This window comes from Sus scrofa, chromosome 2 (genome assembly GCF_000003025.6).
Source record: "Sus scrofa isolate TJ Tabasco breed Duroc chromosome 2, Sscrofa11.1, whole genome shotgun sequence".
Lineage (NCBI taxonomy): Eukaryota > Metazoa > Chordata > Mammalia > Artiodactyla > Suidae > Sus > Sus scrofa.
This window is the reverse complement of record NC_010444.4, coordinates 13,489,319-13,514,518: the sequence shown is the minus strand read 5'-3', so window position 1 is coordinate 13,514,518 and position 25,200 is coordinate 13,489,319. Positions and strand designations below refer to the sequence as shown.

At 50.0% G+C, this 25,200-nt stretch overlaps 1 protein-coding gene across 2 annotated transcripts; it reads right to left on the bottom strand.

Moving 5' to 3' along the window:
* SLC43A3 (solute carrier family 43 member 3) lies at positions 1-23,606 on the bottom strand. Of its 2 annotated transcripts, none has more exons than XM_021083039.1 (13): positions 23,434-23,606; positions 22,021-22,389; positions 21,350-21,479; positions 19,335-19,381; positions 16,056-16,132; positions 15,768-15,860; positions 13,005-13,144; positions 10,502-10,599; positions 8,843-9,016; positions 8,509-8,628; positions 3,306-3,498; positions 2,344-2,467; positions 1-1,042 (listed from the first exon to the last, which is right to left on the bottom strand). In XM_021083039.1, the coding sequence occupies exons 2-13, from the start codon at positions 22,202-22,204 to the stop codon at positions 941-943; spliced, it is 1,482 nt and encodes a 493-aa protein (XP_020938698.1). In that variant the 5' UTR covers positions 22,205-22,389; positions 23,434-23,606; the 3' UTR covers positions 1-940. The 2 variants fall into 2 exon arrangements, with proteins under 2 accessions (XP_020938698.1, XP_020938697.1); XM_021083038.1 differs by lacking the exon at positions 23,434-23,606 and adding an exon at positions 23,043-23,205 and having other exon boundaries at positions 4-1,042.

Sequence of the window (25,200 nt, the reverse complement as noted above, 5' to 3'; positions counted from 1 at the left end):
CAGTTGCCTTAGGCAGAAAGGCTTTATTTTTCTAATAAAATCATTTAATATATAATTCAATGTATTATAAAATTATTCCCCAAAGGACATTTTTACATAAAGCCCAAGTAAATAATCATCCCCCTTCTTAAAGAGGAAAACATCGCCAAAACACTTCCTCAAGCAGGTCAGCTGGTTCCAAGGCCCCTCCTGTGGCCTCTTTGTCACTGTTTTCAAAACCTAGAACATGAGCTCCAGAAAGAAGCTACAACTCCAAACCCCTCTCCTTTGACAGATGGGAAAACCAATGCTCGGCGAGGAGACGGGTCGGCTCAAGGTCATCCAGCGCCTCTGGTGGAGCTGGGACCCTGGGGGCCCAGGGACCCCCACTGCACCCCACCGGCTCCTCTTCTTCCCCGGGCTCAGCTCCATGCTCTACCTGTGGGAGAGCTGGGTGCCTCTGCTGAAGGCCGGGTGGCAAAGCTGAGGCCATGAAGACCTCACTCTTTACTGGAGACTTAACTGGCAGCACAGGGCCCAGGCACGTACAGGCTTTGGGGACAAAGAGGCCTGGAGACGCAGGGGACACACCTCCTTCCCAGGACATCGGCGCGCCTCGGGCCAAGCATCTGCCACCACCTTGTGTTGTTATTCTGAAACCAAGAACTTCTGCTTGCCATGGCTTTTTTGTTTTTTGGATTTTTCCACAGCATGAGGAAGTTCCTGGCCAGGGGCTGATGTGCGCCACAGCAGTGGCAATGCCGGATCCTTAACCTGCTGAGCCACCAGGGAACTCCCTGCCTTTGCTTCTTGTCGAGCTGGTAGAAAGCCTTGGCGGATAGTTAGAAAAATGGCTCCTGAATACAAGTAACCTGGGTGAGCGAAGTCTTCCTGGATACAGGCTCCTCAAGGCTGGAGGAAGACTACACATCCTTGGGGCTAAAAAGGGAGAGCTTCTGAACTAGGCGACCTCCTGGGGCCTGTCTTGCCGCCGGCACTCCCGGTATACCAGGAAGGGGTGGACGAACGTCAGAAGAGTGAGAAGCACCAGCATCACATTGACCTGGAGAGAGAGGACGAGGTGAGGCGAAGTCCACCCCAACCGAGGGACCAGAATTCTGCCTGGTTTATCCTCTGTCCACTTAGCCCGGACTGTGCCCTTTAGGATGGCCTTCTGGTTATCCTTCCTCCTGCCCCATAGAGCAGAGTGGGGAGAAATATTATGCCAATTTCACAGATGAAGAAAAGGAGGCCCAGAGAGCATTCAGTGATCTGCTCAGAACACAGGGGAAGTTGGTGGAGGCACCAGCTAGAACACATCTTTTTTTTTTTTTTTTTTGGCTGTGCCTGTAGCACATGGAAGTTCTCAGGCCGGGGAATGCAACCTGCTGCACAATGCTGGATCCCTTAACTACCAGGCCACCAGGAAACTCCTAGAACGCATGATTTAGGGTTATCTGGTATCACAAACAAGTCATTCTCCTCAGGTTTTTAGTTCAGCTTCTGAATTCCTAAGACACGAAACCCAAATCTTGAAGCCTCAGTCTCTTCAATCTGCAAAAAGCTGGAGACTAGAGTTCCCGTTGCGGCTCAGTGGAAACAAATCTGACTAGTATCCCTGAGGACACAGGTTCGATCCTTGACGTCACTCAGTGGGTTAAGGATCCGGCATTGCCATGAGCTGTGATGTAGATCACAGACCTGGCTTGGATCTGGCATTGCTGTGGCTGTGGTGTAGGCCAGCGGCTACAGCTCCGATTCGACCTCTAGCCTGGGAACCTCCATATGCCGCGAGTGTGGCCCTAAAGAGACCAAAAAAAAGGAGACTCATGCCCACCTCCCAGGGCTGGGCCAGTGAGCATCCCCTCGACCCCACCCCACCCCACCCCCTTGTGTGGGGATCTAGGACTGAGAGTACGGGGCTCCCACCATCTGGACCAACTGTGGAAACCAACACAGGTTGTAGCCCTAAGGCCAGGGCCAAGGCCGGCCCATGCTCACCGCAGGCAGGAAATCTTTGAAGTCTTAGGTTTTATTTGAAATGTGATAATTTTGCATTCTCCTCCAGAGTATGTCTACCTGTTTCCACACACATAACCTATTTTCTTCCCAAATCTCTGAATAACATGGCCCTCCGGGAAGCTGTGCCACATGAACCCTTTGGCGTCAGGGACGCCCAGCACAAGGCAGGGGACTCCCACTGACCCCAGTTTGAGAAGAACAAGGATGTGCCCATGTGCAGAAGAAATGCTCCTGCAGGGACCACACCCAGTTTGGGGGCGCCCCTCCTGGGGATGACAGTTACCCCAGTCTGCACGACCCTGCTGGTCTAAGGCGAGGTCACCCCTCCCCACAATTACTCACATAGAATGGGTCATTCTTGAGGGGCCCTTTGCTGAGGGTGAAGATGGGGAACTGGAGCAGAGACACGACAGCCGACAAGGCCATCACCAGCCCAAAAAGCTTCCCAAAGTGCTCGGAAGGGAACCTGGAGAGAGAAGCACATGAGGTCCCAGTGAGCTTTGGGGTCCCTTCATGCAGGGACCTGGCTTTGGTGGGCCTTGATCAGCGCCCCCCATTCCCCTGACTAAACCTTCCTTCACCCTCCCACACAGCCCTCCTTCCCCTCTGCTTAGGCTTTTAAACCACAGAGCACAGAGAGGGCACTGGGCTCCACCCTGGGAAAACAGCAAGGACCCAGACACAGGTGTGTCCCAGGAGGCTTTGAGGAAGACACACAAATAAATCGCTACATGCCAAATGATACATGCATGATCAGAGGAAGCAAGAACAGAGTGCCAAGGGCACAAAGAAAGAAAGAGGAGTTCCTGCTGTGGCACAGAGGGATCAGTGGCATCTCTGCAGCACCAGGACACAGGCTCGATCCCCAGGGGGCTCAGTGGGTTAAAAGATCTGGTGTTGCTTGTAGTATAGCATCGGATGCAACTGAAGCTTGGATCTGAACCCTAGCCCAGGAATTCCACATGCCACAGGGCGGCCAAAAAAGAAATAGTAAAAAAAAAAAAAAAAAAGAAAGAAAGAAAGATGCTTTCTTTCTACTCTTTCCTGGGAGAGATGGACCAGAAATGGGCCTTGGAGGTTGAATAGGAGTTTACCAGTAGATAACAGAGGGGACGAGACACGAAAGCTCAGGTGAACACCCTGTCCCTCCCACCAGCCTCCTCCTCCTCCACAGCTGCTCCCAGACCCTTCGCCTCCTCTGACCACCTCCAGCTCGTCCTCACCTCCTGCTCCTTTGCCCCCAGCACACCTCCGTTTGCCCCAAGGGTGCCTCCTGTCTGGTTACGCACACCAAGCCCACTTACGCGAGGGTGAGGAAGGCAGCGTTGCCCCCGTAGAGGAAGGAGCGGCTGACCACCTGCAGGATGAAGGTGACGTACTGCAGGGGGAGGACGGGGACTGAGGCACAGAGGGCGAAGCCCAGGCACAGCAGGGACGTCAGAGCCAGCGAAGGCACCGCCGAGGACAAGGCCACCACCGAGGCGGAGGCCGGGGAACCTAGTCCAAAGAAAAGAGGAGAGGCTGCTGACAGGCCCGCAGGGAGGTCATCTGAAACCCCTTCTCCACATGTCCCAACTCCAGTCCATCCACAAATGCTGATGATGCACCTCCTGAATATCATTCAAATGTCCCCGGTCCTCGCCATCCCCATGGGCTCATCCTAACTGTAGGCCACCATCTGTCACTCAGAGGTTACCGTGGAGGCCCCTCAACCCTCAGCCAGACAACCCAGGTAAAGGGCTGCAAAGACCCACAGCAGCATCGGCAGAGGAACGTGGCATCAACTACGCTGCAGCCACATTAGCAGAGAACTGGGCAGGGGCCCAAGGCCTGAAAAGCCAGCTGTGCAAGCTCAGGCAGTTACACAGAAAGAAAACCGCAGGACGGGGTGTGCGGGACTGTCTTCTATCCAAAGAAGAGAAAACTGGAGCTACAGACAGAGCCTGTCTTTAAGGACAAAAGAAAAATACAAATATTACCTAAGGAAAGAGGAGGAAAAAGGCGGACAGGACACAGAAGGAAACTAAACTTCTTTGACTGTATCTTGTTTCACGGTTTTGCCTTCGGAAAAACATCCGTGTTTGCTACATAAACGTTTTCCAAATAAAATTAAAATAACAGGAAGAAAACAAGCAAAGCAATTCCCAGAAAAAATCCAACAAGATGAAAACAATGAACAAAACTTTATATCACGTTGGTGACTCTTAAAATACAGGAATCTGACTGAGCTGGATTCTCAGGAGAATGGAAGGAAGGAAGCAGGGGGAGGGAAGGAGGGAGCAAGAGCAGTCATATTGTTAGTAAGAGTATTAATGTTGTTGAAACAGTAATTACACATAAAATATATTTTTAAAACACTACTTATAGGAGTTTCCGTTGTGGCACAGCGGAAATGAATCCAACTAGGAATCACAACGTTGCGAGTTTGATCCCTAGCCTAGCTCAGTGGGTTAAGGATCCGGCATTGCCATGAGCTGTGGTGTAGGTGGCAGAGGCAGCTTGGACCCTGTGTGGCTGTGGCTGCGGTGTAGGCCGGCAACTGTAGCCCAATTAGACCCCCTAGCCTGGGAACCTCCATATGCTGCAGGTGCAGCCCTAAAAAGCAAAAAACAAAAATTAAAAAAAACCCCACTATATATATATATATATATATATTCACACATGCACACATACATGTGTATATAGGATACACTGTATGTATATATAGCACATATATTAATATAGTGTATATATATATAATATTTTAGGAACCATGATTTTCAGAAGTGATGCAAAGGTGGAAATCAAGAAAGTAAAATTTGAATTAAAATTTCAGTATTTTAATATATTCTTTTATCCCCAAAGTTATGTACATCTTACCTCCATCTAAGGACTAAAAGCAATGACAACCTAGGAGTATTAGAAAGCCTGGCATCTTGCAGAGTTCCCATCGAGGCTCAGCAGAAACAAAGTGACTAGGATCCATGATGGATGCAGGTTCGATCCCTGGCCTCGCTCAGCGGGTTAAAGATCTGGTGTTGCCGTGAGCTGTGGTGTAGATCACAGATGCAGCTCAGGATCCTGTGTTGCTGTGGCTGTGGTGCAGGCCAGAAGCTGTAGCTCCAATTCAGCCCCTAGCCTGGGATCTCCATATGCTGCGGGTGCAGCCCTAAAAATCAAAAGAAAAGGAAAGAAAAGAAAAGAAAAACAAGAAAGCCTAGCATCTTGCAATCTTTAAATACCATTTCCCATTTAAAGGGACCCAGGACTCTTTGGAGAAATGGCTCATTTCAGGTCTGGGTCAGGAAATGTACCCAAGGAAATGGACCCGGACATGTTGTGCCAGAAAGGAAGACACTCTAAAATTCACGAGATTATTTGTAAAGGACACAGATACTGGATCGGGAAAGTTCCCAGTGTCCAAAGATGGGACAATCTGAGCATCGAGAAGAATCAGAAATGGATTGAAACTCATCAAATATATTTTTTTGGTTTGTTTTTAAGGGCCGCACCTGCAGCTTGCAGAAATTCCCACGTTGAATGGGAGCTGCAGCTGCCAGCCTACACCACAGCCATGGCAACATGCCAGATCTGAGCTGTGTCTACACCCTACATACACCACAGCTCAGGGCAACACTGAATCCTTAACCCACGGAGCAGGGACAGGGATGGAACCTTCGTCTTCACGGACACTAGTTGGTTCCGTTATCATTGAGCCACAACGGGAACTCCTGAAACACATGAAATATATTTTAAAAGAGAAACTAAGGGAGGTCCTGCTGTGGCACAGTGGGTTAAGAATCTGGCTGCTCAGGTCGCTGCAGAGGTACAGTGGGTTAAGGATCCGGCATTGCTGCAGCTGTGGCATAGGTTGTAGCTGCAGCTCAGATTCAATCTCTGGCCCAAGAATTTCTAAATGCCATGGGTACGGCCATAAAATTTAAAAAAGAAAGGAAAGAAAGAAAAAATAAAAGAAACTATGAGTACCAGCTTACTTTTCTGAAATTCGTAAATAGAGACAAAACCATGCATTTATTTCAGAGTATCAAAATAGTTAATAAGGAAAGTGTTGCTTTCTAGAGGAAGTTTGGCTATTAAAAGCAGAAGGAAAGATAGAAAAATCACCCTTTTGCAACCCTAGTAAAATAATGGGTCTGGGCATCAATCACCAATAGCTGCTAACATCACAGCTGATGGGAAACTATAATGGGTGGATCAGACTGACAATGTCTGAACCCATTGATCAATCTTAGCATCGTAAGAACAAGACAGCCGATACCAAGGGCCTGCTGATGAGAGCTCACAGGAAGCCCACGGTTCCACCTCTGAATTATCCCTGCCAAAAAATATTAAACCGAGTCTCCGCAAGCCTCCAATCTGCCTGCTTACAGGAAAGACCTAATCCAAGAAACATTTTTAAATGACATGAAAAGGATGCCAAGTCCAAAATGTGGGAATCTGACAGGACAAATAACTCAGTTCCTTCAATAAATAAACAACAAAAAGAAAAAAGGGGGGGAGGGGGGAGAGTCAGAGAATTAAAAATACAGAAAAGCCACATCCATACATTGCATGGACCCTGTACAGATCCTCACTTGAACAAACCAATTATAAAAGGACAGAGTGGAGACAATGAAGGAAATCTGAAAACGACTACACAGCGAGATGACACTAAGAAATTACTGGGGGTGGTTTTAGGTGTGGTAACACTATGAGGGGAATGTTTCTTTTTTTTGTCTTTTGTCTTTTTTTTTTTTTTTTGAAATGAGACCATGTTTTTTTGTTTGTTTTTGTTTTTGTTTTTTTTTTGTCTTTTTGCTATTTCTTGGGCATATGGAGGTTCCCAGGCTAGAGGTCAAATCGGAGCTGCAGCCACCGGCCTACGCCAGAGCCACAGCAACGCGGGATCTGAGCCGCGTCTGCGACCTACACCACAGCTCACGGCAACGCCGGATCATTAACCCACTGAGCAAGGGCAGGGACCGAACCCGCAACCTCATGGTTCCTAGTTGGATTCGTTAACCACTGCACCACGACGGGAACTCCTGTCTTTTGTCTTTTTGAGGACTGCACCCGTGGCATGTGGAGGTTCCCAGACTAAGGGTCTAATCAGAGCTGTAGCTGCCAGCCTACACCGCAGCCACAGCAACACCAGATCCGACCAGCGTCTGTGACCTACACCACTGCTCAGGGCAATGCCGGATCCTTAACCCACTGAGCGAGGCCAGGGATCGAACCCAGAACTTCATGGTTCCTAGTTGGATTGCTTCCGCTGCGCCACAACAGGAAATCCCATATTAGGGTGATGTTTCAATAAAAGAGGTCTTATTTGTTGGAGCTACAAACTGAAGTATTTACAGATGAAATGACTTGATGTCTGAGATTTATTTTAAAATATATCTAGCAGGAAATTAATATATGGCACAAACGAACCTATCTATAGAAAAGTAACAAACTCAGGGACATGGAGACTTGTGGTTTCCAAGGAAGGGAGGGAGTGGGATGGACTGGGAGTCAGGGGTTGGTAGATGCAAACTATTGCATTTGGAGTGGATAAGCGATGAGATCCTACCGTGTGGCACAGGGAACTATAGCTAATCATTTGTGATGGAACAGGATGGAAGATAATGTGAGAAAAAGAATGTACATATATGTGTAACTGGGTCGCTTTGCTGTACAGCAGAAATTGACAAAACATTGTAAATTAAGTATAAAAAAAAAAATTCCAGCAGGGGTAGAAGCAGCAGCTCAGGGAGATGGGGACTGGGAGAGATGAAATGACAGAGGTAAAGGAGAAATGTTACTTTTTTTTACCTCCCCACCGCTGAGCCCTGCAGGGTAAATAAAACACCTTGGCACCCCCATTCCTCCATTCTTGTCCAAGGATCATGTCCAAGTTCCTTGGCATGAATGACACTGCCTGCCCCTTCCCTTCTGTCTATCTCTCCAACCCCCTTCCTACCACTGCTCTGTGCCCTGGCCAGCCTGCACCACTTTCTGGGATTCCTCCAATTCCTCAGAATTTCACTCTCCCCTTCACCACCTGGACCCCACTTATATTCCTGGGCCACTCACCCAGAGCCCTCCTCTTCATCTTCCCACTTCTTACTCATCCTTTAGGTCTCGGCTTAGATGCCACTTCCTCCAGGAAGCCTTCCCATCCTCACCCAGAACAGGTTATGTGCCCCTCTTTGTGTTCCCATAGCTCCTTGCAGGTTTACTTCATGGACTGTAAAATGACGACTTGTGTTTCCCATTCTCTAGACAGAGAACAGCTCGAGAACAAGGATATTTCTGTCTTATCCACTATTGAATCTGAAACAACGGTTGGCACAACCTTGGCACTTAGTGACAAGTGGCTGACTGGCTGGCTGGCTGGTGGATGGATGAATGGGTGATGGATGGATGGATGATGGCCAGGTGATGGATGACGAATTCATGAATGAACAAATGCAAGTAGACAGGGATTAAGAAGAAAGAGACGATGGGCAGGGAAGTGTACAAAGATTGCTCCTCTCCTGGTCTCACCTTTCCTTCTTGCTTCCTCCTGGTACTTCTGTTTAAGCCGATCCATGAGGAGCCCATTCCAGGGGGCACACAGAACTCCAAAGAACTGAGTGATGGCAAAGGCATTTGTGTAGGTGCTGACTGCAGAGGGCGGAGAGGGGTTGAGTGGTAGGTACTTTCCAAGACAGCCTTACAGGAAAGCACTGCCCCAACCTGCCCTTCCCCTGCCTGACCCTCCTCCCCACACCCCTGCTCAGATCTTCCTCCGGAGCACACAGCCCTCCTGGGCTTAGCACCTCACCACACGAGGTTCCAAGTCCCCAGAGAGGAGCTGCCTCCCAGCCTCACCACATACCAAGTGCCTGGTCCCCACGGGCCAAGATGGTCAGCAGGGAGTTGAAGGTGCCGATGAAGAGGTAGTGCCACAGCTGTATCACAGACAGCCACACAAGGTGCCAACAATAGCGCCGAGAGAAAACACAGCTCCAGAAAGAGCGGGGTTCCTGCGGCTGCCCCGGTCCTGAGATCTCTGATGTCAAGAGGGAGAGACGAGCAATTATAATTAAATTGGGGGGGAGGGGCAATGGGCTGGGCAAGAGTGGAGAGGTCTTAATGAGACAGCCTGAGGTCCAAGTCACCTGCTCTTCTCATCTCGCCAAACTCACCCGGCATGCCCTCCAACGGGCATGGCCCTGCCTCTAGTGCATCACCCTGGCCCTTTGCCCTTGAATGACCCCCCACCCCATGTTCTTTGCCTGCTGAAATCTGATCTGTCACAGCTCGGACTCAGTGCCACTTCTAGTACTAACAATTCTCCGACCTTTCTCAGTCAGGAGAAAGGACAAAGAAAGAAGAGAAAGGACAAAGCAGAGGAGAAAATGAGAGATGAAATGAGGGTTCATGGCAGAACTAATATTATTTCAGCTGCTCTACATCCCCTCCCTTTCCTTCTTTCTTTTCTTTTTTTTTGCTACACCCAAGGCATACAGAAAGTCCTGGGCCAGGGATTGAACCCGAGTCACAGCAGCGACAACACCAGGTCCTTAACCTGCTGAGCTACCAGGGAACTCCTCCCCTCCCTTACTTTAGGTACCAGGATCCTGAGGCTCTTTCCCTGCCCCGTCCTCATGGTCCAGATGGGACTGTGAATTAAGTATTCTATTCCATGGAGTTCCTGTGGTGGCTCAGTGGTAACAAACCCGACTAGTATCCATGAAGACACAGGTTCAATCCCTGGCCTCACTCAGTGGGTTAAGGATCTGGCGTTGCCATGAGCTGTCTTGTAGGTCACAGACCCAGCTCGGCTTTGGCGTTGCCGTGGCTGTGGCGTAGGACAACAGCTACAGCTCCAATTGGACCCCTAGCCTGGAAACTTCCATACACCACAGGTGTGGCCCTAAAAAGACACACACAAAAAAAGTATTCTGTTCCTCACCCCAGGCTGACCAATTTGATGGTTCTCCTGGAGACACAGACTGGCTGTGACTTTAGACCGGGCCCCCCCAGAGGTAGCCTGGTTCTACTCCTCCTGGATGGAGGCTGGCACGTTCATTTTTCTCTCAATTTTGTCAGCTTCCCAGAATCTTATTCTTTCTACCTTAGCCAGCAGTGGTTTGTGCTGTTTATAACCAAAGACCCAAAACAGACAGAGGAGAGAAAGGAGGCAGCGATGGAGATGGGACAATGAGAGGACAGATGCAGGGGACCTGCAGAAATGGGAACAAATAAACCAGACTTAGGGCCAAGGAGGGGGAGAGAGGAAAGACAAAATGATGGAAGACTGACGCTGGGGGAAAGGCGTGTAATGAGAAAGAAAAGGGGGACAAAGAGGAGACGCGAGGCAAACCCGTTGCCCCTCTTTGGACCCCTTATAAACTGAGGGGGTTGAGAAGATCCTCCAAGTTCCTTCTCTACCTGGCCTTTCCTGATTTTGAGTCCTGGGAAAGTTCTGGAGATGAGGGACCAGGTCAGCCACAGGTTCTGGAGGGGAAACAGACTAAGCAGCAGGGCTCACCTTCCTTTGGTGAAAGGGACGCCTTGGACTGGGGCTCCAGCTTTTGGGACTCAGTTGCTGTCTTCCCTTCCTCTCTGGGGCCATCTCTAGAGCAGAGGCTGTGGAAACAGAAGCCATGTCAGCCGAACCCAAGGGCCATGAGCTGGGCCTGGCATTCAGTCCTGGGGGAACAGTACATTTCACTGTAAGCAGCAGTCACCTTTGCACAACCCCAGCACCTGGTATCAGTACAGACCCCTTGAATCAAGAATATCTGGGTGTGGAGTTCCCGTTGTGGCTCAGGGGAAACGAATCCGACTAGTAACCACGAGGTTGTGGGTTCAATCCCTGGCCCCGCTCAGTGGGTTAGGATCCGGTGTTTCTGTGAGCTGTGGTGTAGGTCGCAGACGCGGCTTGGATCTATCTGGCATTGCTGTGGCTGTGGTGCAGGCCTGCAGCTGTAGCTCCAATCAGACCCCTAGCCTGGGAACCTCCATGTGCCGTGAGTTTGGTCCTGAAAAAAAAAAGAATATCTGGGTGTGGGAAAGAGGCTCCCATATTTATTTTTAAAAAGATTTCCGGAGTTCCCGTAGTGGCACAGTGGTTAACGAATCCGACTAGGAACCATGAGGTTGAGGGTTCGATCCCTGCCCTTGCTCAGTGGGTTAAGGATCCGGTGTTGCCGTGAGCTGTGGTGTGAGTTGCAGATGCGGCTCGGATCCCACGTTGCTGTGGCTCTGGCATAGACCAGCGGCTACAGCTCCGATTCGACCCCTAGCCTGGGAACCTCCATATGCCGCAGGATTGACCCAAGAAAATGGCAAAAAGACAAAAAAAAAAAGATTTCCAAGTAATCCTAGCAATTCTAATAGGCAGAACCGCTGAAGTGTGGAAGAATATGGCAGGCCTGGGTTCAAATCCCAGCTCTGCCTCTTTCTGGCTGCGACAACATGGCTCAGACCCAACTCTTCTCCTTTTTTTTTTTTTTTCTTTTTTTGTCTTTTTCTTTTTAGTTCCCAGGCTAGGGGTCAAATCAGGGTTGCAGCTGCTGGTATATACCACAGCCACAGCAACGTGGGATCCCAGCCACATCTGCGAGCTACACCACAGTTCGCAACACCTCCAGATACCTAACCCACTGAACAAGGCCAGGGATCGAACCCACATCCTCAGAGAGACAACACTGGGTCCTTAACCCACTGAGCCATACTGGGAACTCCTTTTGTGGCTGCACCAAAGGAATGCAGAAGTTCCTGAGCCAGGGATCAAACCTGCGCCAGAGCAGTGACAACGCCGTATCCTTAACCCACTGAGCCATCAGGGAACTCCTGATCTAACTCTTCTGAGCCTCATTTTTCTCACTTGGAAAATGGAAATAAGGACATGTGTCTGAGGATTACTGTGAAATGAATCAGCACACAGGGCTGGCAAATTTTGAGTGAGTGGCAAACAAAGGCCCGACCTCTACTGCTTGTGATGACTAGCTGCAAAAATAGTCCCATTTCTTCACCTCCTCTGTGTTCTACCCTTTGCAACAGAACCCTGCGGCTCTATTTCCCCACCCTCTGAATCTGGGCTGGCCTCGTGAGCTGCTTCAGCCAAGATAATCCAGCAGAAGTGTTGTGCTGGAGTTCCCGCTGTGGCACAACAGGATTGGAGGCTTCTTGGGAGTGCTGGGACACAGGTTTGATCCATGGCCCGGCACAGTGGGTTAAGGATCCAGCATGGCCACAGCTGCAGTCTAGGTCGCAACTGCAGTTCAGATCTGATCCCCGGCCTGGGAACTCCATATGCCATGGGGCAGCCAAAAGAAAAAAAAGAGAAGAGAAGACTAAACCTGAAGAATCCTTGTGCATTTCTGCATTCTCTTAGAATCCTGGCATCACCAGGTGAAGCCGCCCGAGCTAGCCTACTGGAGGATGAGAACCACGTGACCCAGATACCCCTGCCACTCCAGAGGACCAGACAAATCCCCTGTGAGTGAGGCCATCCTAGACCAGCCAGCCCCCACCTAGCCCACCAGATGACCAGAGGCACAAGAAGCCCAGTCAAGATCATCCAAGTAGGTCCCCAGTCAATAGAACGAGCCAGCTACCCACAGATCTGTAGGTTCAGAAAGCTCACAAGGAGATGAAGAGAAAGGAAGGATAAAGTCAGTGTAACAGCCACACTGATGGCAGCATTATTCACAATATCCAAAAGGTGGAAGCAGACCAAGTATCCAACCGTACATGAAGAGTCCAAGGAAATGTGGTACCTACATACAATGGAACATTATTCAGCCTAAAAAAAGAAAGAGATTCTGGTGTTCCTGTAAATAATAAATGCTTGATGTTTTAAGCCATGGAATTTTGGGGTGATTTGTTACACAGCAATTGCTAACTGATACACCCCTCGTCTGGTCCTCCTCTCCTGAGACAGGTTTTTCCAGCCCTACGAAAACCATGACTGTTCCATCCCCAGCTTCCTACTCCAGCTCAGATGAGGGGCTCTGGCCACACCATCACCGGTCCACAGGCCTTACCCATAGCTGTAGTTGGGGGGCAGTGGGTAGGGGATGTGACCCCGGGGCATCAGGAGGAAAGTACGCCCAACATGCCAGGCACTGCAGACCGAGATGAAGATGAAGGAGGACCTGAGGTCAACGCCCCATTCATAAAGGAGCTGCAGAGAAAGGAGAGAAGAGGTCAGTGTAACAGCCACGTTGGTGGCAGCATCATTCACAACATCCAAAAGGTAGAAGCATGGAGTGCCTGTCGTGGCGCAGTGGAAACGAATCCGACTAGGAACCATGAGGTTGAGAATTGATCCCTGGCCTTGCTCAGTGGGTTAAGGATCCAGCATTGCCATGAGCTGTGGTGTAGGTCACAGACGCGGCTCAGATCCTGCATTGCAGTAGCTGTGGTGTAGGCCGGCCACTGTAGCTCTGATTGGACCCCTAGCCTGGAAGCCTCCATATGCCACAGGTGTGGCCCTAAAAAGCAAAATAAATAAGTAAATAAATAAAAATTAAAAATCGTTTCAATTCTCACTTAAAATGAAAAATAAAAAATGAAAAAAAATTGATCTCTATTAAAAAAAAAAAAACCAAAATTGGAAGCAGACCATGTATCCATCCATAGATGAATGGACCAAGGAAATGTGGTACCTACATACAATGGGACATCATTCAGCCTTAAAAAAGAAAGAAATTCTGGAGTTCCCATTGTGGCTCAGCAGGTTAAGAACTCAACTAGTATCCATGAGGATGCGGGTTCAATCCCTGGCCTCACTCAGTGGGTTAAGGATGCAGTGTTGCCGCAATCTTCGGCATAGGTCACTGATGTGGCTCAGATCTGGGTATTGCTGTGGCTGTGGTGTAGACCGGCATGTACAGCTCCAATCCAACCCCTAGGCTGGAAACTTCCATGTGTCACAGATGAAGCCATAAAAAGAGAAAAAAAGCCGTGAGCTGTGGTGTAGGTCGCAGACTCGGCTCGGATCCCGCGTTGCTGTGGCTGTGGTGTAGGCCGGTGGCTACAGCTCCAATTAGACCCCTAGCCTGGGAACCTCCATATGCTGCGAGAGCGGCCCAAGAAATAGCAAAAAGACAAAAAAAAAAAAAAAAAAAAAAAAAAAGGAAAAATATTCTGGGAGTTCCTGTTATGGCTCAGAGGGTTAAGAACCCAATGTTATCTCTGTAAGGATCTGGGTTCCATCCCTGACCACGCTCAGTGGGTTAAGGATCAGGCGTTGCCATGGCTGTGGAGTAGGCCACACTGCAGCTCCTGTTTGACCCCTGGCCCAAGAACTTCCATATGCCATAGGGGCATCCTTAAAAAAAAAGAAAGAAAGAAAAAAAAAGAAATTCCGACACCTGCTCCAACATCAATGAACTTTGAGGACATTATACTAAATGAAACAACCTGGTCACAGAAAGACAAATGCTATATGATCCCACTTACATGAGGGACCTGCAGTAGCCGGATTCACAGAAATAGAAAGTAAAATGGGTGGGTGCCAGGGTCTGGAGGAGGCGGGGGGTGGGGGTGGAGGACTGGGGAGTTATCTTTTAATGGGCACAGAGCTTCAGCTTTACAGGTTTGAGAAAAGTTCTGGAGATGGATGTGATAATGGCTACAAAACGAAAGCTTAATGCCACTGAACATTCGCTGCAGGTGTGGCCCTAAAAAGATAAAATTAAAAAAAAAACAACAACAACTAAGAACTCCTACTCCTGCTCTGGTCCTCACTCTCCTCTCAACTCTGAGAGATAAAGGAAGACATTTCTGGGGGAGAGGGGAGAGCATGAAAAACAGCTCTTGCATCAAGGGTACAAAGGCTTGACTAAGTGCCCCAGGGTCTAACCACTGGGTGACTCTCCAAGCCAAGGTGCTTGTGGGACTAAGCTAGTCTCATATCTGGGTAGTGACTCCCAGAGAGCCTCTTCTCTTCCCCCAGGGCCACAGACTGTGCCAGCTGCCTCTGGCCCAGCACAAAGCCCGGAGGGAAGTCACAGGCTGGACATCTAGGGGCACCAAGGACCCATAATGTTCCACTCCTTTTGCTCAGTTATCCTTAGAGTGCTGGCTTTTGTTCTCCAGCTTGTTGCCGCATGATCACAGAATGGCTGCCACAACCCCAGTATCACACCCTCCCACCACAACATTCAAAGAGGAAGGGTGGGAAGAAGGATCAAGGAGGAAGGCTTTCCTTTTGCTCTGCTCTCACCTTCCATCAGGGAAAGGCAATGTCCCCTGAAGTCTTCCAGTATCTCATTAAGAAGGACTGCCCACGATGACCACCTCTACCCATCAAGCAGGATTCATCCCCTCGACTGAGCACATCACTGCCCAGATGAAACTGTTAGCAATGAGGGTGGAATGCCCATTGCGTGGGCCACTCTTAGCACTGGCAACAGCCCATCACCCCAATCCCCTTTAGGAGAGCTGGAGTGGACTCTGTGTCTGCCCCTATTGTCACCCCCGGCCACCTCCTACTCCCTTGTCCAAACCAGAAGCTCACGGGTGCATACTACCCCACTCCAAAGACTCCCAGCCTCTGCCCACCAGCCCCAAGCACATCATAGCTGTGTCTTCCCTTAGCCTCTGCCCCAAACTCCAAGGTCAATATAAAGGAGCTTAATCATTACAAGTTTAGCCTCTAGAACTGGACAGGCCTGGGTTAAGGTTAAAGTCATGTTTACTACAGGAGGATGGATGGAGAGAAATCACACAAAGTTCACAAGACAAGCGTCTGGCCTATACATATAAGTGTTCCATAAATGTTGGCTATTGCTATTTTTCACCTTAATGATAAGGAAGACAGCTGAGGAAGAGTCGAAGGCTCCGTTATAGAGGGTGATGATGGTGGAGCGGTGTCTGCCAAAGAGGTTCCCAACCTGGAGAACACACGACCAGATCATGTACTTATTCGTGAAATAAGCATCTCCCCATGTACCCAGGCCCTCATACCCAGACCCACCCTCCAACCCAGAAGCCACCACCCTGGCTTGGGCCAATCCCATTTGAAGCAACCAATGCTGAAAAGTGCTTCTCCTTCCCCTCACCCCCCACCCCCAGCCTCCTGCTCACACCTGCAGGTTGGTGATGAGAAACAGGATTCCTCCAACGGTGAGCATGGGCATGGCCAGGAAGAGCAGCATGGCTGAGTCTGGAACAATCAAAGTCAGAGGTGGGGTGGTACACGGTGCAGCCCAAACATGGAGCCCCAAACTCTGGCCCCCACCTGCTTCAATTCCCCCACAATCCTGGGCCCCTGTTCCTGGCAGCCTCCCATCATCCTTCAAGGATCTTAGGGTACTGGTCCCTCACAAGCCCCTGCGGAGTCACCCTCTTTCCCACCAAAGATGATCCTTGGTCTGGAGGTTGACAGAGAGAGGCAGGACTCCAGCCAAGCCACCACCCCCTTCCCTCACCAAACCACAAACAGTCCCTCCATTTATCTTTGACACCGTGGGGGACAGAGGGCTGGATTCAGCCCCCAAGCCCAGCCTATAACTCACTGCACTGAGCTGGATTCTGAATCTGTGACTCAGTCATCCATCTGATAAATGGGAATAAGCATCCTACTCTTCCTGCTTCACTAGATGCTGTGAGATCTGAGTGAGAAAACGGCAGTGGACCATCGTTCGTTTCCTTTGTTCATTAGACTTTGAGTATCTCCTTTGTGGCACTGGAAAAGCAGGATGAAAAAAGGATACTTCCTGCTCTAGAAAAGACTGACATGCAAAAATCATTCCAGGAGTTCCTGTTGTGGCTCAGCAGTAACAAACCCAATTGGTATCCATGAGGGACGTGGGTTCGATCCATGGCTTCGCTCAGTGGGTTAAGGATCGGGTGTTGCTGTGAGCTGTAGCGTAGGTCACAGATGTGGCTCAGATCCCCTGTTGCTAGGGCTGTGTTGCTTGCAGGCCAGCAGCTGCAGCTCCAATTCAACCCGTTGCCTGAGAACTTCCATATGCCATGGGTGCGGCCCTAAAAGGACAGAAAAAAAAAAAAAAGCATTCCAAAGGGTCTGGAAAGTGTTGCGTAAGAGCTGAAAAACTAAAAACAACTCAAGTGTCAAGGGCTGGGGGAGCCCTTCATAACTTAGCCCTTTGCCAAAATATTTCTAAGTTGACTCACTTTTACCCAAAAGAAATCTATCATTTTTAAAGGGAACTTTATAGCACTAGCATAAATGAAAAGCAACTTCTGTTGCTTGTTGTGAATAAGAAGTAACTGTAAAAATAAATACGATGAACACAGTGTCATTAAATGGTATCTAGATGCAGTTACCGGTCAAATCCCCAAACCCACTCTTGCCACAGTGTTAAAATATCCCAGCCCCACATCAAGACTTTGGGGCACAAAATCAGAGAACTGAAATAGAAATAAAAAGGGAATAACTTCTCCACTAGGTGATTTGATGTTAATAAAGCCACGTGTATACTTCCAAATATTCTCCGAAGAAATTCTTGTTCTAGTAATTACTGTCCTGTACCTCGAGAAGCACAGTAAACTTTCACATTTTAGAGTCTCCACATTATTGCTATTATTTTTTTGCTTTTTAGGGCTACAACCCTGGCATATGGAGGTTCCCAGGCTAGGGGTCTGATTGGAGCTATAGCTGCTGGCCTCCGCCACAGCCACAGCAACACAGGATCCAAGCAGCGTCTGCGACCTACACCACAGCTCACGGCAATGCTGGATCCTCAACCCACTGAGCAAGACCAGGGATCGAACCCACAACTTCATGGTTCCTAGTTGGATTTGTTTCCATTGTGCCATGATGGGAACTCCAAGAGTCTCCACGCTCGTTACCATTCAATTTCTGTCTCTGTAAAAGGCACCTCCCTGCATGTACTAAAGGTTGGTTGAGATTCTTTTGACAATAGCACCACTGTGGTCTCAACACGTTTTCCAAAACCAAAAAGCCCTGTTTTATTTATGCGGGAAGGGAAAATTAGTGCTCCAATGATTCATGAATGTGAGTCAAACATTCCCAGCCATCACCTCCACATTCAGCCGCTTGAAAATCTTGCTTAGCCTATTAAGTAAAAAGAAGCTGGTTTGATGAGGACGGTGGTTTGCAAGCACTGGCCCAAGGCACCAGGCTATCTCACAAGTTCTGCTTGAACAAAGACCCTCAGTCAGCCTCTGTTCACTGAGCACAAATGGAGATAACCAGCTTTAGCACAAAGAAGACACACAGGAAAATTAGGTACTTTTACTTCCTAACTGCCAAACTGAGTCGTGATCTGATTCCAGGGAGGGATAATGGAAGGCATCTCTTGGCCTTTATAACCAAGAGGCTAGCAAAGGGCACAGCCAGGGGCCCTGGACCACTTGCCACTAACTTGCTCCATGAACCTGGGCAAGTCTTTGCAAGGGGGTCTCTCTCTGACCTAAGTTTTGACCCCTACCTAATGGAGGAGGTAGGGAATAAACCAAACTAGAATCCCAGATTTGGGAATTTTATACACTTATAGACCAGTAAAGTTTGAAAAGAAAAAAAAAAAAATGGTGACTACATGAGTTCTCGCTGTGGCATAAAAGGATTGGCAGCATCTCTGGAGCACTGGGATACAAGGTGATCTCCCTGCCTGGCATCGCAAGTTAAGGATCCTTAAGGACCGGGTGCTGCCGCAGTGCAGCAAGAGTCTCAACTGCAGCTCGGATCTGATCCCTGGCTGGGAACTCCAAATGTCACAGGACGGCCAAAAATAAAAAAAAAAAAACATGACTACAACATGCTGTCAATTTTTATATTGCTAAGTCGGGATATTTTCAAAAACTATCATTCATTTCATGTTAAAGAAAGAGGACAGTTGAGGAGTTCCCGTCGTGGTGCAGTGGTTAACGAATCTGACTAGGAACCATGAGGTTGTGGGTTCGATCCCTGCCCTTGCTCAGTGGGTTAAGGATCTGGCGTTGCTGTGAGCTGTGGTGTAGGTTGCAGACTCGGCTTGGATCCCGTGTTGCTGTGGCTCTGGTGTAGGCCAGCGGCTACAGCTCCGATTAGACCCCTAGCCCGGGAACCTCCACATGCCTCGGGACGTGGCCCTAGAAAAGGAAAAAAGTCAAAAAAAATTTAAAAAAATGACAGTTTAATACATACGAGAGGAAGGACATAATTCTTTTGAATAAATTCTCTCTGAAGCAGTGTCACCAATGTCCTTACTCCTTGTATTTTTCACTAGACTAAACTTTTTATAGACCAGCAATAATAACTCTCTCAAGGATGCTTTCCAGCTCTCAAAGTCTGGGGCTCTCTGAATTGTTGCAAGGGTCAGGGTGTTCTGCCCATCACTTTCTGCACCTGTCCTACCCACCAGGTGCCCCCGAGCCTGGCCCCTCCCAAGAGCACTCACCTGCAGAGGTGAAAGCTATGATGAGTGTGGCACTGGTGTAGAGAAATCTGAAACACAAAACGGGAGATGGAGAATGTTGCTAAGAAGAGAGAAACCTGGAGGGGCAGGGATCGTGGAGCCAATGCCCTTCCACCTAAGAGTTCCAACAGGTTAAGAAGAAAGCAGTTAGTACCTGGTCTACAAATTATAACCCTGAGTTCTAACTCCTCATTGCTGTGTGACCTCGGGCAAGGTACTGCCCTTCTCTGAGCCTCAGCAGCCTTTTCTATAAAAAGAGATGATTGGACTGATTTCAACCCCAACCTTAAAGTTCTAGGATGCTATGATTTCAGGACCACGATGCCAAAGTTATAGGGACCTCTTAGAAGTTTGGGGGTCTTGTGAGGCAAACTTCTCTTAGAAGATTGGGGGTGCTGGAGTTCCCAGTGTGACTCAGCAGTAACGAACCCGACTCGTATCCACGAGGCTGTGGGTTCAATCCCTGGCATTGCTCAGTGGGTTAAGGATCTGGCATTGCCATGAGCTATGGTACAGGTCGCAGATGCAGCTCGGATCCCAAGTTGCTGTGACTGTGGTGTAGCCGGCAGCTGCAGAAGTTTGGGGGTCTTATAAGGCATGGGGTAATAAAAGCAATGCTTAAGTATGATTTTCTCATTTATAATAAGAAATATATACTTAGTCCTTGTCCCCAGTCCCGCACACAGGGCTCCTAAAAACCTTGCCAATTTCTATGCCATAAGAGCACCAGGAGCATCTTTTCTTCTAATGTGGTGACTCTGGATGGGTCCCAGATGGGGGCTGCTCACCAGCAACACTGGTCATAATTAGACACTTGGAATTTTCAGCCCACTCCCACCCCACTTCTCTGGAGAGGGGAGAGGAACTGGAAATGGAGTTAATAATTGATCATGCCTACATAAGGAAGCCTCTATAAAATCCCAATAGTGTGGAGATTGGAGAGCTTCCAGCTTGATAAACACAGCCACGGACCAGGAGGGTGCTGCACCCTAACTCTGCACAATCGAAGCTCCTGAGCTTAGGACCCTTCCTGACCTGGCCCTATGTGGCTCTTCATTTGTATCCTTTATCATAGCCTTTTTTTTTTTTCTTTTTTTTTTTGCTGCGCCCACAGCATGCACAAGTTCCCGAGCCACGGGTCCAACCCACACCACACCACCTCAGTGACCTGAGCTGACGCAGTTACACTGCCAGATCCTTAGCCTGCTGCACCACAAGGGAATGCTCAGACTGAGTTTTTATGCACTAAAGGCTGGAGAAGAGGGAGGGGACACAGCGAAGAAGAGGAAGAGACAGGAAACCAAAATCCAAGAGAGACAGAGACAGTCATCATGCACCCAAAGGCTTACAGAGCAAAGGACATGCTTTCCTGCCAGGCCACTTCCTGGGCCAGCCACCTTCCAAATCCCCTGACAACTAACTTCCCGCATGCCATCCCACAGCGCCTGCTCTGAGTCCTATCAGTCCCTAGCAGGCCACCGCTTGATGCCCAGCCTGGCCAGCTGCAGTGGCACCCTGTGTGAGCCAGCAAGTCCTATACCCCCATGGCCTCCCTGCCATCCGAGGGAACCTGAAATCCCACCACTGGAGACACCCAGGACCCTAAGAATCTCGGCAGTGATGGGGGGAGGGTGGGAAGGGGGGGTGACAAGGGTAACGATGAAGCCTGAGTCATTTGGGTATCACCTGACAAGGTCAAGGGTCTCCAGGGGAAGGAAGAAAGTGGCAACTCTAGGCTTTGCTCATTTCATAATCCTGGCCCCATCCAGCCCTCCCAGGAAGTAGGCCTGGGCTCAGTGCAACACATCATACACAGAACAGAGGAAGGAGGCGAGGAAAGGGGAAGTAGGCATGTGGGAAGAGGGCAGGTCAAGACAGAGTCTACACATGGGGCAGCTTAAAACAAAGCTGCCCAGCTGCCTGGCCTGGGTCTCCCTCCCAACAAAGCTGTGAGACTTCCTCTTGGCCAGCCCTGCTCAGATCCCCTTGGGACCTACATGGCTAGGAGGCGGGTCACGGTGGTCTTGAAACGGTCAAAGATGAAGCCGGTGGGGAACGTCATGAAGTTGTTCATGAAAGAGGCCACAGTGAAGATGAGTGAGAACTGTTCGTCCTGGGCCCTGCAGTCTGGAAGAGAGAAGCGCAGGTCTCAAGAGCCCAGGGATCCCCCCTCCATCCCCCGCCCTCCTGCCAGGTTAGGGTTAGGGTTAGGGTTAGGGTCTGGAAGAGAGAAGTGCAGGTCTCAAGAGCCAGGATCCCCTCCATCCCCCGCCCTCCTGCCAGGTTAGGGTTAGGGTTAGGGTTAGGGTTAGGGTCTGGAAGAGAGAAGTGCAGGTCTCAAGAGCCCGGGATGGGCAGGCTGATCCCCCTCCATCCCCCACCCTCCTGCCAGGTCTAGGGCCGCCTCTTCTTCCTTGGACAGCTTGCCAGGTGGAAAGTTCTCCCTTAGGTGAGGTGACACGTGACTGCCCCCCATTACCTCTGGTCGGGGGGCTGGTACTTCCCTCCCCAGGCCCCCTCCAAGGCCACGGCGGAAGGTGGGAGAGGCTTTCCTCTCACCATAGAAAGGCTGGCAGGGAGGGCAGAGGGGGGAAGTTCTTCCTACCCCTTCTCACTCCCCGACCTGGGAACCAGACTCAACTTCCCAGAGACGTCCTTGCTCCCTTACCAGCTGGCCCTGTGGCGTTGCCCATGAGCGTGGCATTCGGTTCACACAGGCTCTCAAAGTAACGTTCTGTTTTGAAGATGAACACCAGGGATGCCCAGCCGAAGAGGACACCCGCAAAGCCGATGCATTCCAGCAGCCCCGTCAGCAGAGTGGCCATCCGAAGGGGCAGGCTCGCTCCCTGCATGGTTCCAGGTGGAGCTGATCCTCAAATCCCAAGGGCGGTCTCCTGGGCTGACCACAGGCGCTGCGAAGCCTGGCGTTCCAGCACTTGGAAAATCCCTTTGGCAGGCCCTCTGTTCAGGAAGCTCTCTGGCTGTTCTGGCTGTTCCAGGCTTGGGCAAAACCCATCAATGGGCGATTCTCTGGATCCTATAAAATAAGGCAGAGGCTGCTGGGTACAGGAGGCTTGAGGGAAAGGCAGAGGTGTACAAAGCGTTCTCTGTACGATAAAGAGGCCAGCGGTTAGAAACAGCCAGAAACAGCTGCAAAGGCCTCTCTATCCCACAACTGGCAACAGGTGGGAAAGCAGAGACAGAGCCCCAATTCAGGAGACATCCGCTAAAATAATAGCAGCAATTCTGAACCAGGAACAGGGGATGGGAGACTTGACACATGTCCTCACAATATCCTGGCAAAGTGGGTGTTTTCTTATGTTCAGTTGACCGACAAAAGGCTCAACTTCCCCAGGTCACATGGGCCAGTCAGTCACGTTGCAGGCCAGTCTAATGCTAAAAACATCCCTACCTCAACACGATCCTGCCTGACCCTCGGCTGGCACTCCCCCAGTCTCCCATTTCCCCGCCGCCCCCCTCACACCACCATCTGCCGGGAAAGCGCCCAGAAGCCGCTCACCCCCACCCCGCTCTCCCTCCGGCACGTGCTCTGAGGTCCTGGGGCAGAAGCTCCCCCACCCCGTTCCGTCCCCCCCCCACCCTCCACCCCCGGTCGCCTGTCCTCAGGGCCTCATCACTCCCCGGCCCCGGGACCTCGCCGCCTCCAGCCCTGCGCCGCAAGCTACTCGCCTGCCTGGCTCCGAGCTCTCCGGGACGCGGGTTTCGGCGCCTTTGAAGATTTGGATTCGCGCCTCCCGCCGCCCCTCCCAGTCCCTCCACGCCCCCAGCAGTCCCGGAAGGGCCGGGGTGAGCGGGGCGGCGCCTGGCAGGTCCTCCACCTCCCGCTCGCCATCATTTCCTTCTTCTCCGAGCCTCACAGTCCTACGCTCTTTTTGACCACGCCCTGGAATCCCCCCTCCTTCCACTCGGGTGGACCTCGCCGGCGTGCACCTCCTGATCCCCTTTCCGCTTCTCTTCTTCTCTGCGCCTTCTCCCTCCCCTGACCGAGATCGTTTCAATCCCGTTGCTCACACTGGCAACGGGAAAGGTCACGCACTCACAGCACACACGGACGGCTTACCTGCGGACACGGGGACACACACGCGGACGCCGTATTCCTTGTGCTCTGCGTTGACCACGTGGGTGGGCACAGAACACGTTTTCCCCTATTTGTGCAGACAGAAGACGTTGCCTGGCATTTCAGGAAACAAAGAATGTTGCCAGCCACTTCTGTACCTGCAGCCTACCAGACAGTGTGCCCCGAGGGAAATTCAGGATGGAGAAAAACAGGAAACGCCCCCGCCCTGGATAGTTAAGATGCCTATCTAGGAATAACTTTTCAAAGACCTCAGATTCTTGCCTTTTCTCATACTTAGAAAACTACAGTCATGAACTTGTCTGCTTTTGCGATTAGCAGGAATCTTTTCCTGCTCGACTGCATGGATTTTTATTTTTATTTTTTTCCAGCAAAAACTCCTAGATATCCTGGCTCCTCCCTTTACCTCTTGGGAGTATTCCCCAGAGTATCTAAGAGGCTGTGTCCCAAGCTATAGTCCTCAGTAAGTTCCCCGGATAAAACATACCTGGCAACTTGGAGGCCACGCAGGATTTTTTTTTTTTTCCCCACTGACAGCATCTTTCCAGAAACCATCCCCCTGAAGCAGTATCCTGCTTTTTCACCACCAAGGACCTCTTTGATTGCTCCCTGCCTCACCCCAGCCCAGGTTCTGAAAGAGTCTACCCGCCAGACTTTGTTGATTAAGTATTCATTCATGGCTCCATTTTTTATTAATCAAAGACATATATAATTGCCGTCGGAGCTTGTGATCAGCATGAGATAGCCAGCTGAACCAGCTGCGCTGCTATCATTCCGAGCCCAGTGCAAGTTAGTTCAGTGGCCATTTCCTCCCAGCCCCGCTTAGAAAGCTGAATTGGAGGGAGAGCTTCTTGCATATTTAGAGTAGTCTACAAACTCCCAAGCCTAGCCTCCTGGTTTCCCCAGGGACTCAAAAGATTCTAAGCCCACCCTTCTTTTTAATGAGAAAGAAATAAAAGATTAGGGCAGTGGAAAGCCAGAACCAGGGAGTATTTTCCAGATCTCTACTAAAACACGGAGGATAAAGAAGGATAACCACCCAAAGACAGGTTGCTCGGTTCTGGTTCTATACCCAGGTGCTCACTAGTTACATAGCCCCAAGCAAGCCCTTTGACTGCCCCACTTGTAAGATGAGGCCTGCGGTACCTTAATTATCTTAATTATAATTAGAAATATGAGCTGGGTTGATGAAGTCCCTGCAAGTATGTTAGTCAGTAGCCAGACTGCTTAAGAATAGCACTAGGTTCTCCAGGGTCCAGATACAGAGTCAGAGAAGCAGCCTTGGGAGGGGATTTCAGAGCAACTTCACTCTACATGTGCTCTTAACATGCCCACGAACTTCTAACTGGTTAAGGATCCATTGTTGTCACTGCTGAGGCTTGGGTCACTGCTGTATCGCAGGTTCGATTCCTGGCCCAGGGAACTTCTGCATGCCACAGGCACAGCCAAAAAAAAATACTCCCAGACTTCACATGGACTAATGGGACATTAAGAAAACAAATCCTTTCTTTAAAAATTAATCAATGAGTTCCCTTCATGGCTCAGTGGTTAACCAACCCGACTAGGATCCATGAGGATGTGAGTTCAATCCCTGGCCTCGCTCCGTGGGTTAAGGATCTGGTGTTGTCGTGAGCTGTGGTGTAGGTCACAGACACAGCTCAGATCCCACATTGCTGTGGCTGTGGCATAGGCGGCTGTAGCTCCAATTTGACCCCTAGCCTGAAGAACCTCCATATGCCTTGGGTACGGCCC

Bases quoted from the DNA above. Each gene is read 5' to 3' on its own strand.
- SLC43A3 (XM_021083039.1), bottom strand. From the start codon at position 22,204: ATGCAGGGAGCGAGCCTGCCCCTTCGGATGGCCACTCTGCTGACGGGG. The intron at 16,133-19,334 runs GTGAGTGCTCTT...TGATTGTTCCAG, and splicing joins CATAGCTTTCACCTCTGCAG to ACTCAGCCATGCTGCTCTTC. The intron at 3,499-8,508 runs GTGAGACCAGGA...TCTTTGGACTAG, and splicing joins GGAGGAAGCAAGAAGGAAAG to GTTCCCCGGCCTCCGCCTCG.